This window comes from Mus caroli, unplaced genomic scaffold (genome assembly GCF_978045245.1).
Source record: "Mus caroli unplaced genomic scaffold, Mus_caroli_1 scaffold_8, whole genome shotgun sequence".
NCBI lineage: Eukaryota > Metazoa > Chordata > Mammalia > Rodentia > Muridae > Mus > Mus caroli.
In genome coordinates this window covers 26,066,102-26,084,530 of record NW_028227263.1, presented here as the reverse complement: position 1 = coordinate 26,084,530, position 18,429 = coordinate 26,066,102, and the positions used below count along the sequence as shown (strand labels likewise).

General features: G+C 39.6%; 3 protein-coding genes across 11 annotated transcripts in view; 2 read left to right on the top strand and 1 right to left on the bottom strand.

The window, feature by feature from the left end:
• Acsm3 (acyl-CoA synthetase medium chain family member 3) overlaps positions 1 to 9,660 on the top strand; it is a 23,662-nt gene extending 14,002 nt beyond the window's left edge. For 4 of the 5 annotated variants that reach the window (XM_021168281.3, XM_029479300.2, XM_021168280.3 and 1 more), the window contains 7 exons: positions 1,601 to 1,727; positions 3,229 to 3,309; positions 4,367 to 4,468; positions 5,474 to 5,601; positions 5,692 to 5,791; positions 8,580 to 8,699; positions 9,038 to 9,660. In XM_021168281.3, coding sequence (XP_021023940.1) covers positions 1,601 to 1,727; positions 3,229 to 3,309; positions 4,367 to 4,468; positions 5,474 to 5,601; positions 5,692 to 5,791; positions 8,580 to 8,699; positions 9,038 to 9,124 — 745 coding nt within the window. In that variant the 3' untranslated portion in view covers positions 9,125 to 9,660. The remainder of the gene's footprint in view (positions 1 to 1,600; positions 1,728 to 3,228; positions 3,310 to 4,366; positions 4,469 to 5,473; positions 5,602 to 5,691; positions 5,792 to 8,579; positions 8,700 to 9,037) is intronic. The other variant, XM_021168282.3, reaches the window with a different exon arrangement.
• Positions 9,523 to 18,429, bottom strand: Eri2 (ERI1 exoribonuclease family member 2). Of its 3 annotated transcripts, none has more exons than XM_021168279.3 (9): positions 18,373 to 18,429; positions 16,883 to 16,950; positions 16,717 to 16,800; positions 15,722 to 15,849; positions 14,837 to 14,993; positions 12,499 to 12,599; positions 12,169 to 12,250; positions 11,500 to 11,588; positions 9,523 to 11,305 (listed from the first exon to the last, which is right to left on the bottom strand). In XM_021168279.3, exons 1-9 carry the CDS (start codon positions 18,393 to 18,395, stop codon positions 9,974 to 9,976), a joined length of 2,064 nt encoding a protein of 687 aa, XP_021023938.1. In that variant the 5' UTR covers positions 18,396 to 18,429; the 3' UTR covers positions 9,523 to 9,973. The 3 variants fall into 3 exon arrangements, with proteins under 3 accessions (XP_021023938.1, XP_029335157.1, XP_085697488.1); XM_029479297.2 differs by lacking the exon at positions 18,373 to 18,429 and adding an exon at positions 17,483 to 17,548; XM_085841362.1 differs by lacking the exons at positions 12,169 to 12,250; positions 14,837 to 14,993; positions 15,722 to 15,849; ... (1 more) ...; positions 16,883 to 16,950; positions 18,373 to 18,429 and having other exon boundaries at positions 12,499 to 12,514.
• Rexo5 (RNA exonuclease 5) overlaps positions 18,167 to 18,429 on the top strand; it is a 51,962-nt gene continuing 51,699 nt past the window's right edge. Inside the window, exon 1 of one of the 3 annotated variants that reach the window (XM_085841360.1) lies at positions 18,167 to 18,227. In XM_085841360.1, coding sequence (XP_085697486.1) covers positions 18,220 to 18,227 — 8 coding nt within the window. In that variant the 5' untranslated portion in view covers positions 18,167 to 18,219. The remainder of the gene's footprint in view (positions 18,228 to 18,429) is intronic. The other 2 variants (XM_085841359.1, XM_021168285.3) reach the window with 2 other exon arrangements.

Here is an 18,429-nt window from a genome sequence, read left to right as displayed (position 1 = left end):
CGGTTCAGTGTTTTCTTTCTCTTGCCGCTTTGAGTTCTTCCTGACATTTTGTAGATGGTTGCTGTGTCCAGAGCAGGCTCTTGTAAACTTGGAGAGGGGAGGGAAGATTAGACCGTGTCTAGAGCTATGAATGCAATGGTTATAGTTCATTTTAAAACAGAGGAAGGTATTTAATCTTTGGAGTGACAGCTATTATCTGAGCTGAGATAATAGACAGGTCGTTCCACTTTGCAAATTCTCAGAGAGAACAGAAGTAAGAATGAAGGCTTTAAAGCTACTGTGACTCCATTTTAAATGCCTGATTATTGCTCTGAAGATACTGTTGCTGTGTTCACAGCTCAGCAATTCATGTGTTGATGCAAAGCACAGCTCTTGCTCCAAAGAGAGTAATATATAGTTTATTCTGAGCCAAAAATAATTGACTATAGGCCAAGGACATGGATTAAGATGTGGAAGTAACTACATAAACTTTCTAGTCACAAAACGGAAGGGAGGCATAAATCAATGCATTTGCCCATACACTGGTGAGAGCATCAGTTGGTAGCCTACAAGGGAGCCCAGAAGGGATTTCTTCTTTAGGTTTCTAGTGTTACAATAGTCTTGGTTTTAGAGTTTGTGAAGACCAGTAGTCTTCTAAGTTTAACAATATATTCCTCCAAAAGTTTTACCTAATAAAATGAGAATAAGATTAGATACACGATTTAGTAATATATGATTAGTAAGAGTGCCAAGGATAATTCTGGCCCCCCATCCTTGACATTCCATCTCACCGCACTCATGCTGTACTGCTCTTCAGCCTGTGAGGTCTTTCACATAGATGTGCCATTTTCAGAGTACCTTAGTTTGCAGTTGTAAGATAATTTTTAATTAGTGATTTAAAATACCATTATTGAAAGCTGGGCATGGTGGCACATGCCTTTAATCCCAGCACTCGGGAGGCAGAGGCAGGCGGATTTCTGAGTTCGAGGCCAGCCTGGTCTACAAAGTGAGTTCCAGGACAGCCAGGGCTATACAGAGAAACCCTGTCTCAAAAAAACAAAACAAACAAAAAAAAAACAACAACAACAAAATACCATTATTGTGTGTAGTGGTATACTTAACCCCAGCACTTAAGGAGGCAGGGACTGAATTCAAAGTTAGCCTAGTTTAAAAAGCAAGTTCCAGGGCTACATGTCTATAGGGTTGTGTGTGTGTGTGTGTGTGTGTGTGTGTGTGTGTGTGAGAGAGAGAGAGAGAGAGAGAGAGAGAGAGAGAGAGAGAGAGAGAGAGAGAAATGTGCGGAGACTGGGGGATAGAGAGATAGACAATGGGGGTATCATCTCTAAAGATAGTGCTTCTTTGCAACAAGTGATCCCCACCTGGGGGGGGGTGGGAGAAGAGAAAAAAGAAACCTGGCCTTACAGCGATCTTCTTATGGCATCAGGTATTTCTTTCTATTAGAATGGTCTGCATATGGTCTCTAGTGTTATTTTCCATTATAGCTATCTGTTTCTGGCATCAGGTGCTACATTGTATCAGAACAATCTACTTATTCTGTATTCCCAATTCCCATGTCTTGCCATTTCTCTTTCTCTACCTAACTCACTCCCTGTTATTGGAGAAGCTATAAGTTCAACAGTTTGAAGCACTGTGTCAGTGCTGGAGAACCCATTAACCCTGAAGTGATGGAACAATGGAGAAAGAAGACGGGCTTAGACATCTATGAAGGATATGGACAGACAGAAACGGTACCTGCCCCACTGAAGACAGGATTAATGGGATTAGTTAGATAAATAAAAGCCAAAGTGTCTAATGTGTCTTGATCACTGGAGGGATAAGGAAAGGGGTGGTTAGGAAACTATTTTTTAAAAATAAAGAAAAGTTTGAGAAAACCTAAATTGAAAAAAACAACAGTTAACTGCCAACTTGAAAGCATGTTTGTGTGCCGATGGCTTGATGTATCCCATACCCATAGCTTAGTTTTCTGGGAGCAGAATGGTCTCTTGTTGAAATTCAAGATGATGTTTACTATATACATATATATACATCACTGTTTTATTGGTTATGTTAGGTTCATTTAATAAAAAGAAGTTTTAAAAATAAAAAAAAAAACAACAAACCTTTGTAACAGTTTTGATAAAAATGATTAACTGATCAAGCTGAGAATGTCCCAATGGTTTTAATGAGAAAAAAAGTATTGGATCTATGTGACAGGGGACTTTCTAAAGAGTCACAAAAGTTAAACCAGCCTGGGCTCTGTGAATGAGCAAATACATAAATAATAATGTAAAATAAAATGGGCTTTTTAAAGAACTCATGCAGATAAAAAACTGTAGGGGGTTTCTGGTTCCCTGAATTATTAAGTCTGCTGGGAGTCTCCTTAGAAATCAGCTGCTAGGGCTGGAGAGGTGGCTCAGTGGTTAAGAGCACTGAGTTCAAATCCCAGCAACCACATGGTGGCTTACAACCATCTATAATGAGATCTGACACTCTCTTCTGGAGTGTCTGAAGACAGCTACAGTGAACTTACATATAATAATAAATAAATCTAAAAAAACACAAAAAGGAAAGCGCTGCTAAAGCATTCCTGTAAATCCTGCACATGAAAGGTAGAGGAAGGAGGATCAAGGTTGTTCTCAGCTACATTGTGAGTTCAAAACCAGCCTGGGCTCTGTGAATGAGCAAATACATAAATAATAATGTAAAATAAAATGGGCTTTTTAAAGAACTCATGCAGATAAAAAACTGTAGGGGGGTTATGGCCTAGGTAGTGCACTTTCCCAGCACATGTGAGGCCTTAACTCAATCCTCAGCACCAGCAAGGAGCTCCAGAGATCAACAAAGTAAGAACAAAGTGGTTATTTTGTAGCAGAAAGGGAGACAAGATGATCAGAGAAAGGGAAAAGTGGAAACATTTTTCATTGGCCATGCCTTATTTTTAATGTTCAAACTTTTAAACCCTGAGAATTATTACCTGGAAACATTGACATTCCAAAATTAAACACCTATAAAAATGGACACATATTTAGATACAACCAGCATAGTGACCATTGTGCTAATCTACGTAAATGTTAATATATTCATATAATTTATTTTCTTATATTTCTATTATATATACTGGTAAACTGTCAGTTTCTGCATTCCATGAGAGCAGAGGTTTGATTGGTTTTATGCTGACTGAATGCACAATAGACAGAGGCATATTTTACACTGCTTATAATATTACCACACTTTGTTCTCCTTGCCCAGGTGCTGATCTGTGGAAATTTCAAGGGGATGAAAATTAAGCCCGGCTCAATGGGAAAGCCTTCTCCTGCTTTTGATGTGAAGGTTTGAATGTCCCCTTCCGGGAGAGCGTTTGCTCACCCAACACACCCTCACTCTCTAGATATACCTTAAGTTCTATACCAAAAGTGAACTGGGTGAGACATGTTCGCTTAAACACCTATATTTTGCCATGGATTCTGGGCACTTACAAGAGTTGATCTGTTTACTGTCCAGAAAAACCCTAAGATATACTACTAATAACAACATTTTGCAGGTGATTATGCAGAGAAATTAAAGAACTCAGCCAAGTCCCTGCAGCTCGGGCCTCTAGAGTGGGAACACAATCTCAACCAATCTGGCTCCAGTATCTACACTCTTGGTCACACTGTGTGGAGTCAGGATTGGGACCTGCTGCAGGGATCAACCAGGCCCAAGGTGGCACAAGTTCATAGTGGCTGTAGCACACACTTCTCTCTCTGCCTCCTGCCTGGTTCTTCCCGGCTTTCTTTAACTAGGGTCCTTATTATCATCTTATGCTGGGGTGTAGACAAAGGATTTACACTATGATTTAGATTTAAAAAGAAAAAAAAAAAGCAACAGTGGCAAAAGTCCATTTGCAGAGGACGAGGCCCAGCCTATACTTAACGGAAGCCTAGCTGGAAGACGGGGATCAAGGTTTCCCAAGTTCATCAGATCATACAAACGACAAGGTTGCTTGTTTAAAATAGTCTTTCTTATTTCTTTTCCCTGACTTAATAATATGACACAAGAGTCTAGAATCCATGTTTTACAAAGACATATTGCTCAACAACAAAAGCAGGCTGCAGAACTTCATAAGTGATCCTAGTTTTTTTTTGTCTATAAATGTTCCAGAGGACATTACCCAAACATGATTTGGGTGGTAGAGGTAAGGAGATATTTTACTACTCTTTCACATTTTGGCAATTTTCATTTTGTAACATTTTGTACAATAATAATGGGTAAATAATAAATTTAACAATTTAAAGTATACATAAAATGGTTTTAAGCTTATATTCTGGCCCAAAAGATTCAAAGCTAAAATTTCAGATATGGCATTAAATAAAAATTCCCTTAAATAAGCTGACGTGCTCTATTCTAGATTTTAGATGAAAATGGTGCCACTCTTCCTCCTGGACAAGAAGGGGATATTGCTGTTCAAGTTCTTCCTGAGCGACCATTTGGCCTTTTTACTCATTATGTAGTAAGAGCTTTATTTTTAAAATATGTTTCCTATTTATTCCTCAAAAGAATAGTTCCAGCATTTGGGATACAGAAGCAGAGAGGCCATGGATTCAAAATCATCCTCAGTTACTACAAAGCTAGTTTGAGGGCAGGTGAGACCCTCTACCACAAGTATTTGGTCACCACTCCTATTTTTATAAGAAATTTTGTCCTTCCTTGAGAGATTCATTGCTCTGAATAATAGTCCCACAGACAGGTAATCAAAGAACATTTTCTTGCCAAATAGCACATTGGTACCCTCTCCTTGGAAGTAACCCATCACAGGTGTCTCCTAACATCCGTAGACCCTGTTCAGCTAGCAAACAGCACACACACACACACACACACACACACCTCCCTATTTTTCTGACATCTGATTAGCTCTCTCCCACTCCAGAGCAACTAGAGAAAGAAGAAATGGGGCCACAAGATGAAGTAAATTCATTTCACTAGAAGCTTTCTTATCTCTCACCATGGTATATAAGTTAGAACATTTCTATCAATATACTAAGAGGTCCAGACCATACCTGCCAGTGACCTCTATGGAAGGCAGCAATATTTTGCTTGTTTTCCTCTTATGCCAGGTATAGAACTGGTCTCTTCTTATGCAAACCAAACCATGCCAAAGAATACCTCTGCTTTGAATTAATAAGCATTGTGCATTCTTTTAACCATCTCTTTCCATGGTAGTGTTAGGTATTATTTAGAAAAAGGCTTAATTGTGCCTACTCTCCAAATCTTAGAGATGCTGCAATATTTTGATCTTAGAATCTACATAAAGCATTCTCCAGAAGTTGCACTGAGGCTTTGTAACTCTTATTTCCTTTATCCATGCTTGAAATTCATTCCTACTTGACCCTGGCTCCTCTTCATTCTGAGGCTTCTCAAAGGAGCCAAACTTCCCTTTTCTTTGAACATTTAAAGAATTACTCGACAAAAGAGTTACATTCATAATACTATGAACAAAATGCTACTTATTTTGCAGGATAATCCTTCTAAAACGGCTTCAACTCTACGAGGGAATTTCTACATTACTGGGGACAGAGGGTACATGGATGAAGATGGCTATTTCTGGTTTGTTGCAAGATCAGATGATATCATATTATCTTCTGGGTAATTTTCTGTTCCATATATGCACGTCTACTTATCAAGCATTCTGGGGAGAATCTATAGCTCACCCTTATTCCTGTCATGTTTTCCTAGTTACCGAATTGGACCATTTGAGGTAGAAAGTGCCCTCATTGAACATCCTTCCATCGCAGAGTCGGCTGTTGTCAGCAGTCCAGACCCCATCAGAGGAGAGGTGAAAAAAAAACAAAAAAACCCTGACTATCTCAACTTTTAACTTCATTGATCTAAACGCATACTTCGATCCTTTGTATGTGTTACATGCACATGTGTGGGTGTGATTTCCCTGTGTAGGCACAAGTGGGTACTGAAATACTTTCCTCAGTTTCTTCTTCATCCTGCTTTTCCGAGACAAGGTCTCCCCCTGAAACTGGAACTCACTGTTTAGGTTGGATGGTGGGCCAGTAAGCCCTTGTTCCCTCTCCTCCCCCACTACTGGGGTGACCTGTACTGCTATGCACGGCTACCCCACTCCTAACCCCCGCTCCATGGGGCTTGGGATGCCAACCCAGGTTCTTATGCTTAAGCAGCAAACACTTTTCTATCTTCATAGCCCCTAAACACATACTTTAAAACAACATTTCACTTAAGTGACCTTACTTATTAATGTTGCCCTAAAACAAGGACGGCTCTCTTCCAAGATTATTTTTCCCAAGTGATCTTTGATGCTGGAGGATAGCCCATTGTGTTCATGGATGACCCTGAGCTGTTTCAGCTCTTGAGCAGAGCTTATGTTAGTCCTATTTGACTGTGAAAGAGACTATTTGGGGTAGATGAGAGGAAGGAACAGATAGTTTTTAAAGTGTCTCTATGGTACATGTCACTCACAGGGTCTTAGCTTTTCACACACCTTGCTATCTCCATCAGTTCTATCTGCCTAGGCAAATGCTTATTTGGGACAGGGTGAGTGTTGAGCCTTTGGGACCAGGGTTGGCTTGGCAGTCACCGGGTATCCTAGAATATGATACAGCCAAGATCTGTAGGTGGCTTACAGTTCCTCTATAGTTGCAGGGTCTTGGTGAAGTATTAACATCAGCTGGAGTGAGGGGGAAAAGTTTGAATTTTCCAACACTGGTGGGCTACAATACATCCTGGCAGAGGATAGAGATGGATGCCTCAAGGTATCCAGGCACAAAACACAGCAATGTGCTGCAGGCCACACGCAGCCATTTACTTTCTGTGGCAGGCCTGTGCTAGCCAGTTTGGCTCCTTCTTTAGGAAAGGGCTATAGCAGATCTTTGATTAGGTAGCAAGTTTCAGAAAAATTGATCAAAATCAGATAAAATGAAGACTTGAGGATACTATCCCAAATATAATTTTTGTTTGTTTGCCTCTGACAGTCCTTAAGCTTACTCTGTACTGTTTACTACTGCCTGTTTTAAGAATTCCTAATACAGTTAGCCCAAACTACATTTGACAATCTTCATGAATTTTAACTTATTCTCGGGTGAATTATCAAAAAGCAAAATAAGATTTTTACATGAGCATTTTCTTAACTGTTATGTTAATATCTTCTCAGTTGATTTTCATACTTTAACATTTCTAAAGAATTTCACAAGCTGCTTTACTTGGAAATTTTATTTTCCTGGAAGATGTAAGTCAATTGTGGTATGTGCATCAGTTGTGGTTTGGTATGTGCTTAGTATGAGATTTGATTCCCAGTAACTCCCTGCCCCCCGCCCCAAGGTGTGCTTAGTTATTTTCCTTTTTTAAAAATGACTTTTTAATTTTTGTTTTTATTGATGCATTGCTGCTTTGCTTACATGTTTATCTGTGCGAAGGTGTCAGATCCCCTGGAACTGGAGTTAAAGACACTTGTGAGAGCTACCATTTGGGTGCTGGGAAGTAAATCCGAGTTCTAGGGAAGAGCAACCAGTGAAATTTTAGTTACAAGTTGTCACTTCTTATCAAATGGCTTTTCTAAGTGACTGTTTCAAATAATTTTCAATTAATCTTTTTTCTCTGATTAAAGAGTAAAGAAAATAAATTTAGTAAGATTTCAGTTTCTAAAGTACAGGGTACTTAATCAAAAGAGTTGCAAGGGCCTCTCTGGACTGTAGCCATGTTGGGAATCTGGATTTGGTGCTAAATACTGTGTTTGCCTCAGCTAGAGAGAGTTGTGCATCTAAGGGAAGCAGTGAGTGATAGTGCTGGCAGTGTCCAGGGGAGAATAAAATAGACAGGATCCCAAACTTCTTCCTTCTCCATTAAAGGTCCTAAAACTCCTGATAGATCTCCCAAAACAGTTCTGGGTAGGGCTGACTTTGGGGAATAGGATTGGTGGGCACAGCACTAGCCATGGTCACTTCTCCTGCTTCCTGGTTATGTAAGTGGGTCAGAATAATAGCAAAGGGGCTGACGGTATCATTACAGCCTTGTATAAAGAACACATGGAAAAGGCTGGGTGTCTCTGGGTTCAGTCTTTACTGGGGAAAAAAATAAGCTAAGTGTAGTAGTGTAATCTAGTACTTGGAAAACTGAGGCAGGAGAACCACTGTAAATTCAAGGCCAACCTGGTATAGATGACAAGACTCTGTCAATAAAGAAAAGAAACACAAAAGAATGCATGGTCTGAGTTCCCTTCAACAAGGGCTGAGCTGAGTAGGGCCTAGAAGCTGGGCTGTTACCCAAGAGTGTGCTGCTTACTTAAGTGTGCTGCTGTGTTTCTAAGTGCAAGCCAAGGGCAGAGGTAATCAGACTCAAATCAGAACACACAGTTCAACATGTAGTTAGAGTGGGGGTTCAAGGGTGAGCCTGAGCAAAGGAGGCTGCACCAGCATTCTGGTATTGGGAAAGACTGAGCTATAGACCAGCCAGCTGGCTCAGGAGCACAAGCACTCAGCAGGACTAGACTACACCAGGAGCTCACCCCAGTGCTTCATCCACCAGGCAGATTCCCACTCAGAGAAAGCAGACAAGACACTCCAAGGCATCGCACACACAACAAATCTGATGTTCTTTAGGTAGTAAAGGCTTTTATTGTCCTGAATCCTGATTACAAGTCCCATGATCACGAGCAACTGAGAAAAGAGATCCAGGAGCATGTGAAGAAGACTACAGCGCCTTACAAATACCCCAGAAAGGTAGGCATCCCTGCGACCGGTGATGTCTGTCCAGTGCTTTGCAAAGTTTTCTATTGGTTTTTTTTTTTCTTTTAAATGACCTTACTCCTCAGATATACTCTGCAAGAGGTTTCAAACAGAGCTAATGACAATAGTTAATCGAAAATTCCGAGGCTAAACTGAAGCCCCCAACATAATTCAGTCAATTAGCTCACAATGTTAATGTAAAAAACAAAAAGAACAAAACCTAACTTCATCCTTTCACCTAGAATTTGAAACAGAGCTCTTGAGTAACCGGCATGACCTGAAGGAAGTGAACAAGTGCTGGTCTAACCTCTTCCTCCCCTTACTACCAACAGGTAGAATTTATTGAAGAGCTGCCAAAGACTGTCAGTGGGAAGGTCAAAAGAAATGAACTGAGGAAAAAGGAATGGATAACAACTTGAACTCCTCCACTAATCACCTGTGCGAGAAACACAGTGTCTACAAGTCTGCAGGAACCACAGATTATGTGGGCAGACTGCTTTGAAACTGGATTGAAAGTATTTTGTAGTTATGACATCAGAGGCTGAATTCTGAAATCAAATAATCATTATTGAATCCTTCTGCATTCATGTCAATGTTCCTGTAATCTGCCAACATAAAATGAATGTCGTCAAATGCCGAGATGTCTTAAAATGTATTTTAGGAGCAGATTCTAAACTAAATCTCTACCCACGGGTTTTCAAAACGTAACTGAACAATTCTAATATGCTAATATACAAATCAGAACAAATCTTCAAACTTTGAAAAGAACCCTATTTTTAAGAAACTGTCATAATTCTTAGAATATTTACGTAACTAAAACTTTACTAGTCATATTTTATTCAAATAATTTAAAAATATTTTGAAATTTGTTTGAAGGTCAAAGTATAAAAGAAAGCTGCCACGTTCTATGGCTAGTTATTAAATTTAACCTAATAAACATGGTCTGTAAAAAGTTTTTCCTTGTAGTTATGATAGTTTGATAAATTCAGCAAATGTTAATATATGAAATATATGATATTATCTAAATGTTCATGCTTGGAAATCTAGGAACAAGGATTGCTTCATGAACAGATGACAGTTGATAGACTACTTGGCAAGAGTGCACGCCATGTAAGACACGTCCCTTCTGTTTGTATGAACTGCTCAGGTGTAGCTGCGGTGCTCAGATATGCTGAGGCTGCGTAACGTAAACCCTACTGTTATCTTTCCTGCATAAAAGTCAGATAAGGCGTATACTGAAGTAAAAGGCAGTTTAGAAGAGAGTCTTATCAATGTCTCATTGAAGGTCTGAGTCGTAAAGAATTTTTAATAGGAAAACCTAAATTTCTGTCATGAATATAGCTTGTTTCTGGAGAGCTGAAAGTTAGCCCTTCTGAGGAATGAGACAGAGCTTTGCCATTGGTCCTTTCTTTTTGAAGTGTTTGTTCCCATTTAAAATAACCACAGCATTTTCTATCTTGTTGGTATTTCCCAACAGGGCAACAATAGAAGGCTTTTCCGTGGTTTGGCCCATTATTAGAAACAATAAGCCGCTTAGATCTTCTGCCGCACTTGCATAGAGGCGGTGTCATTTTTCCAGTCTTCCAAGGCTCTTGTAGATTAACTGTAGATGTTAGTACAGAGGGAGAAACTCTACAAGAAGTTGTTACTGGGGAGCAAATAGATGATGTAGGCTTTTCTTCATGAATAGTGAAGGTCTGCCTTTTGGCTCTCGGGGAAGCTGGGGGACTAAGTGAATTCCTTTTAGTACCACCTGAAAGGAGAGGATCTTTCCTCAGAACTGAACGATGTGCTGCACTGGCATGAACACTGGTGAAAGGAAATGGTTTGCTTTCAGGTAACTTAAAAGCAGAGGCATCGGAACCTGGGTGTTTGGCTCCTTTTACATTATAGACTGTACTGTGAGGACTCTTATACACAATAGACTTAGATGTCTCAGAGTTTTGAGGAGTTTCCTGAAGGTCTTCAAAGTTTTCATAACTAAGGGTTTCTGGTTCTTCTGGAACAAGTGATCTCTCTGCAGAATTAAATGAAGTACTGACATTTGTGTCACTAACAGGAGGCTTACAGTCTGTGTCTGGCTCAGCCTGAGATGCTGGCAGTAAAACTACATCTTCCCACTCAGCCAACATTGGTAAACAGTCAAAAGTATGACCCATTTCTACATCAGAAACGTGATTAACAGACGGAATGGTTGTAGATACAAGCACTAAGTTGGAGTTAAGGGTTGAGGACTTTGAGCTGTCATTCAATGCAAGCTGATCACTTTTACTTGGCTTTTGCATATAAAGAGGTGGATTCAAGGTGGGAGAATGCAGTTGGTCCACAGATGTCGACGACTTGGTAGTGAAAAGAGGAAAGCTATGTTTGATATTGTAAAGATCTGCTTTCACGTTGCTTTTTGGTTGCAATTGGCCCTTTATACAGGAATTCACACAAACTGAATTCATTTGGGCATTTTCCTTTGCATTTACTGTACTTTGGGGCTCCTTTTGATATATGCTGGGACCCTGGATACTAATGTTGCAAGTAGCTGCTTCTTCAACTTGATCTGTACCCAAATTTCTGGCCAAAATCTTGGGATTCTTCTTAGTGAGAACCTATGATTCCACAGACAAATCCATTGCTTTAGGAACCGTATTTGTTATTTCTTACGTAGACATTATATATGACAAGAAAAGGAAAAATGCCATTGGTGCATAAATGACTACACACATGAAATCAACATTTTAATGAACATGACTACTACCTGAGGACTCAAAATGACAGAATAAAGTGACAAGACACCACTAACCTTGTTCAAGGACCTGGTAATTTTCATTAAGCAACCATCTCTGATCATTTTCCAAGCAAGAAGAGCAGTGTTCCGAGAATCATCTAAGCCTGAGGAAATAAAAGTATCAAACACTGAATGCTGTGGTACTACCATAAAGAAATAATGGAAAACAGATTATTTTAAATAGAAACTGGGGTGTACTGTTCCTTTTATGACCACCTGCTGATTTTAATCATCATGATTGGCCTGTGGGGAGCTATGAAAGCACTATCATGGGAGAGAATATGGCTTGCATTTACACAGGTGAAAACTTGTCAGCCAGCTCCCAAACACATCACCAGCCATCTATACACACCAACATTTGTGAAAAATTAGTCATGTTCAGTTTTTTTTCCACTAGTTTATCATATTATCTAGGCACTTGTATTTCTAGTTGATGTGCTCAGTATTTTCATTATTTACTTATTTATTTTTAAACCAACTAGAACCACTAGATGGTGGTCTTTATCTAAATTCAAGAAACTGGAAACTCAAAACTCAGAAATAATTTGAGTTATATAGCTTAAGAACTTTTTTTAGCTTACAAGCTATTAAAAATACTTTGTATCTCCTAAATGAAACTAATATGAAATGTTTTACAAAAGTTAAATGACTTATATAATGAAATAATTATGAGTTTATACAAACCAGAATGTTCTCGTCCTGAAAATTCTATTCCCACTTCCTGTAAGGCACCACTCAGTCCTTTGGGTTTTCTCTTATAAAAAAGCTAATCAAATAAAAAAAGATATATTTCTAAAAATACAATACTACTACAGAGGTCACAAAGTTATTTCTCATATCTTTTAGTGCTATCAGGTTTGGAAGTTATTATTGCTGTGCTGTCTCAAATATTTTAAGATACATATTTATGTGAACATTCCAAAAGATAAACACCTTACTTATAAAATTCACACCAATAAGTGTAACCACTTTCAACAGAAACAAGGTGAGCATACTCCCATCTTTGACTCTTACCCTGTAAGTTGCTCTGAGATCAATCCAAGAGTTTAAGAACACAGGTTTTAACAGCTGCTTTCTTCTACACTCATACTCTAGGCAAACGCCCAAGTCCCAGTCTGCATATGGATATTAAAATAAGAGTCAGTGGTGTCAGTGTGTTTTCATTCACAAATAAAATACACAAAACAAGATACGATAAAACAGTAAGATTTAATTTCTGCACTAGTAACGAGTTAGTGGTAGTGTATTTTATCTTATCTTATACCTTATAGAACTTACCATTAAGAAATTATGTTGATGACTGTTTCAAAGTGCTATCTTCTGGATATGTACAAGTGTGTGTGGGGGGGTGCATATGTGTGCATGTGCATTGGTGCAAGTGGTCAGTGTGTAGGGCAGAGGACAGCCTCAGGTTGTTATTACTCAGGTGCCACCCATCTTATTTTGAAACAGGACTTCTTATGGGTCTGGAGTGGCGATGCCAAGCATCCTGAAGGCTTTTGGACAAAGTTCAGGTGCTTGGATGTCCTGGACTGAGCCTTCACTGCCCTTGGTGGATAGTTGCTACGCATCTTTTGCTATTCTTACGTTTCTTACTGTTAAAGGCCTCTCTCTGAAAGCTAGTGCTGGAATTGTAAAAAAAAAAAAAAAAAAAGCTAGTGCAAACAAGAATGAAATTAATGAAAAATCCCTGGGAAAAAAGTTACACCGGAAAACTGAGTCTTTTCCAAGAACTTATTACTTAAATTAATATTTAGATCTTTAATGAGTATTGTTAGTAAGCAAGAGATAGAGGAATTGTTAAAGAAGAAAAACTTAGGGGAATTTTAGAAGCTGACAAGCTATAATTGAATTGCTGAGTTTTTAATGTTCAATTTTAGAAACAAGGAAATTGTATGAATAGGAAGAGATTTTGATCATGCACATGGTACCTCCCAGAAGGCAAAAGCAAGCAGTTTTAGAAATCCTGGTATTCTTCTGTTCTTTACAGAAGTGTAATAAAGATAGGAATCATATTGAAATGAGGATTAAAGACAGAGACACAGAGGAAGGCATCCTGGCTCAGGGAACTGCCTGCTTTCTGAACAGACTTGTCAGACCAGAACTTCACTGATAGACTGCCCTTGCTGAAGCAAAGGGGATGGACAATTCTTTAAGAATCAAAGAAAAAGGACGATGGTCTTATGTCAAATATAAAAGAAATATAGTGGAAGGAAAGGAAGAATTAAGTGAGGGTTAGAGATTGAGCTTTTGTAGAAAGCCAAGTTGATATAAAAGGTAGTATAAAGTAACTTTTGATATATTAATTTTATGCCAAACTGAAACAGAATCAAATTCAAGTAGAGTCATCCTGCCAGGCATTTCTGCAACTGCAAGGCAATCTTAAGGAAGATACTGAGTTGAAAGAAAGTTGATTTTAGCATAATATGAATTATTAGTTTTCATAAAATTGCTGTTTGATCGCTTTGTTCCTCTTAATAATCTTACATAATCAAGGAAGACCTTAGAGGGAAATGTACTTTGAAAAGCTATATAATCAATGAATACAATTTCTGAGGAGATGATTTTATGCATATAAAAAGCTGGAATGAGACAAAAGCTGTCAGAGTCGGAAAAGCCATAGTGAGATGTGCTTCCTCTCTGTCCCACCTCTGATGAAGGGAAGGCCTGTCCTGTGCCCTTCCCTTCTCCGCTCTGCACCCAGCCTTTGCAGAGCCTGCCTTCAATTGATGCTAGTTCCCAGTACTGGAGAATCATTATTATTATTTTGTTTGTTTGGTTTTAAAGTGAACCGGCTTTTCTTGGTTAGGATCTGTGTGGTTCTTCATTTTCTTTCTCTGGTCAATTAGGTTAACAAACATAATTCTAGTTAACAAGACTGAAACCAGAAATGAAGCACCAAATAGAGGCAGTGCTACTCTATTGGTTTTTTGGTGGGTGAGGCATATGTATGTGTGATATGTTATGTGCCACGTACTCATAGTGTGAGGGTGAAGGTGTGTGTGCACATGCACGTGTACGTATATGTGAACATGTGGACATACACGTGGAAGCCCAAGACTGACATTAGAAGCCAATCGCTCTCCAACTTATCTACTGAGACAAGTTCCTCACTGAGCCTAGGACTTGCTGACTTAGCTAGTTTGGCTAGCCAGCTTGCTCTTGGGAGTCCTTGTCTCCACCTAGTGTACTTGGAGTACAGATGGACCACTATGCTCATGTGGCTTTTACATGGGTTCTGAGGATGCCAGCTCTGGTCCTCGAGATTCTGCAACAAGCACTGTGCCTGTTAAGGAACCTCCTCGGCCTCAGTACTACCCAGTGTGATTGACAGGCATCAGTCACGCTTTACCTGACCAAGTAACAAAAGCACACAGTTTCACTTCAGAAGTAGAAGGCTCTGAATCCCCAGCAGCAAAACTGATTTTCTGCTGCTGCTGAAGCTTATGGATCCATTTACAGAACTGGGACAAGCAAATCTTCAGGGGGACTCCTTCATCAACTTGAACCTGATAAGAGAGCCACAAAATCTGAATCCAACAAATGAACTTCTGAGCCACTGAGCATTTATTATAACTCTGCACTGTGGGGGACAGAACACAGAGGAGGTTCTGACTGACAAAGTTTACCTAGTAAAAAGATGTAACGCATACAGGCAAGAAATAGTGCTGACTTGAATTCACCATGGTAACAGAAACAAGGCTGGAAACTCTAAAGTTTCATAGAAATAAAAGACAGTGAGTTGTATTATTAGCTCTGTAAAATAAACTCTCTCTGGAGGTCAAACCTTGGCCTTCCCCCTTCCTAGGTGAGCTGCAACCCTTGACCTTTATGTTTATAGAGCTCTTTTGAGTTTTTCAGGATTCCAGTGAACTTTAACTTTTTATTAGTTTTTTTTTTTAAGATTTATTTATTGTTATATGTAAGTATAATGTAGTTGTCTTCACACACACCAGAAGAGGGCATCAGATCTTATTACAGATGGTTGTGAGCCACCATGTGGTTGCTGGGATTTGAACTCAGGACCTTTGGAAGAGCAGTCAGGGCTCTTAACTGCTGAGCCATCTCCCCGCCCTGCAGTGGACTTTGAGGGGACACCATTTCTCCTAACACCGAATCAACTTAATTCCAAGTGGTATGTAGCTTTTATTTTTCTTTTACAAACTAACATTTTGAGCTTCTAAAATTTGCATCATACCTGTTTTTTGTTGTTGTTGTTGTTGTTTTTTAATCATACCTGTTTTATCCCTGTCAGTTCTGTGCAAAATTCAGAAAGAATTGGATGTTCTTGAGGCTGAACGTAAGCATGGAACTCAGATTCAATCTCTCCAGTTGCCGTATTCAACAAAACTGCTGGAAATTCAACTAAATAAAAGAACCATGGGTTAACACTTAAATATATTTTACTTATATTTATTGTTTTTTCTCTTCTTTGTTCCTTCCTTCCTTCCTTCCTGCCTGGCTGGTCTGGAAATCTATATAGCCAGTAGTTCTCAATCTATGGGTCACATACCCTTTGGGGTTCAGATGGCCCTTTCACAGGGGTCGCATATCAGATATTTATATTATGATTCATAAAAGTCACAAAACTACAGTTGTGAAGTAGCAATAAAAAGAATTTTATGGTTGGGGGTCACCAAACCATGAAGAACTGTATTAAGGGGTCACAGAATTGGGAAGGTTGAGAACTACTGCTTTAGATTAAGCTGGTTTCAAATTTATAGAGATCCACCTGTCTCCACCTCTTGAGTGCTGGGATTAAGGGTGTGTCCCACCATACCAGGCCTGAATATGTGAATTATCCTAAGTATACACTTCTTTCATAATAGCATCATTAAACAATCAATTCTAGTAAAAGCTTATTACAATACCCAAAACAGTGAGAAGCAAAGTTATAATAAAGCTGTGCCATGGAATAAGTCAAAATATCAAAAGTATGTCCATTTTGTTTTACAATTAAACATGAAGACAGCATGAATTAAAGTATACTTTACTATTGAAAAGCCATATTTTTCAGTTCTATCTAATCAAAGTTTTAAATGTAATCTTAAAACAACTAGCTACTTTGGATAATCACATTCAGGTATCTAGTATTTTATTCTTTTTTAGGTGAGAGTTTTTGTATTACACTACGAGCTTACGAGAATTGTTTTCTTATTGGCTGGCTTATATCTGGGATGTTTATGAAGACTCTTAGAGCACTAGCTTTGGCCACTGGCCATCCACACTTACTTATTTCAGGGCCACTGTGGTGCTTCCCATCATTCCAGCAGGTAGACTCAAAGTCAACGACAATTAAGTAGGCATACAACTGTTCTGCAAAAGGCCATAGTGTTCTTAGGTTCCGGCGATGTTCCAAGGGCAAGGTTTCAAACTGTAAAGTAAACGTGGGACTTACTCAATCTGCTTCCTCCTGGATTTCCACTTGCTGGTGTAACTGACTTTCTCCTAATTAATCCAAGCCGCCTAAAAATGCAAAACACAGGAAGATCAATAAACTCATTTACACCGCAGTTAGGATATGCTATCAAACTAATAGCCCCGAACAGATGGCAAAATCATCACTAATGTACTGTAAGTGGAGCTGGGTGTGGGGGCCCACACCTGGAGGCTCAGCAGTCAGCAGGCCATGGCAAAACTGAACTGAGGGACAGCTTACAGCACACAGCAAGACCCTGCCTCAAACAACAGCTACATACTGACTGAAGGAAAGGAGGGCTAGACTTTAAAAGTCCTGGGTCCTTGTGCTAATGGCCATCCTCTCTTGAGTTTAGTGTCCATTTTACCTGAACGGGCTTCACAAACACTAATCTTACCTGTTCACGTTTTATAGTAGTACCGAGGAGCTGACTATAAAGATGCATTTTTCAAGCCTTTGCTATGTACCAAGGGGATGATGCCTGTTCTTAAACTCTAAAAATCTAGGGGAGGAAGATTACCAGAGTACTACTGGAAGGTAATCTATGATTAAAAGCAAAAACAAAACAAACAAACAAACCTCCCAACAGCAATACACTGCAGTCCAAAGAAGGAAAGATCCCAAGTGATGACGAATACAACTCTAAGTAGAGAGACACCTGGAATAGTTATTTTGGCTATTTGAAAAAGACAAGACGTGAGGCCAATGTAGGGATTTGGAATGAAAAACTAACATTTACTAGTCACTTCTTCAGCAAATATTTAACTAGGATGGTGACTTCTTTTAAACAATTCTAGGTGGTAGACATGTCTGCAACCCGTATTTTATGCACGAGAAAAGTAAATAATTTGCCTAAAGATGGCCATGGTATGTTAACCTTTGACAGGACTTTTCACGCTTGAAACTCATGCTATTCATTAATACATCAGATAGGGGTTTTGTTTTGGATCTGGTTTTGTTGTTGTTTTGAGAAAGTCTCACTATTTAACTATCGACTGCTTGAACATCACCATGAGGACCAGGCTGGCCTCCAACTTTCCATGCTGGTATTGTAGGTCCATTCCACTATGCCTGGTAAGTTTGATACTGTGTCCACAAATCTCAAATGTGCACAGCGCATCCAAAAATCTGTGCACAGCATATTCCCCCCCCCAAAAAAAAACCCCGAGAGAGTCTGTAGTAATTCTGACAATAAAACTGGACTAGGCAGGTCACTTGGGCGCAGTGGGCACTATGGCACCTGCCTGAGAACAGTGTGCAGAGCTGTCACATTCCAGGCGTTCCCAGGGGTCTAGAATGAACCGACCTGACCGAGCATGCCACGGTAGGGAGGACCCGGGGTTTCTCGGGCTCTTGCAACTTATCGCCAATGGCGACGTGGGGCCCGAGAAGACCGGGGCCCTTTTCAGATCCAGACCAAACGACTGCGGGTGACCACCGCCCACCCTAAGGGGAATCCCCTAGCGTACCGCGCCAGTCTCTTGGTCGCCATCCCGGACCCTGGGTTTCACAGAGTTCAACGGCCG

What these genes read in the sequence shown, in the direction of transcription:
- Eri2 (XM_021168279.3), bottom strand. Translation starts at nt 18,395, where the DNA reads ATGGCGACCAAGAGACTGGCGCG. An exon ending in AACTGACAGGGATAAAACAG is followed by an intron (nt 14,994 to 15,721) that starts GTATGATTAAAA and finishes CTCTCTTATCAG; the next exon opens with GTTCAAGTTGATGAAGGAGT. An exon ending in TTCAGGACGAGAACATTCTG is followed by an intron (nt 11,589 to 12,168) that starts GTTTGTATAAAC and finishes TTATTTCCTCAG; the next exon opens with GCTTAGATGATTCTCGGAAC.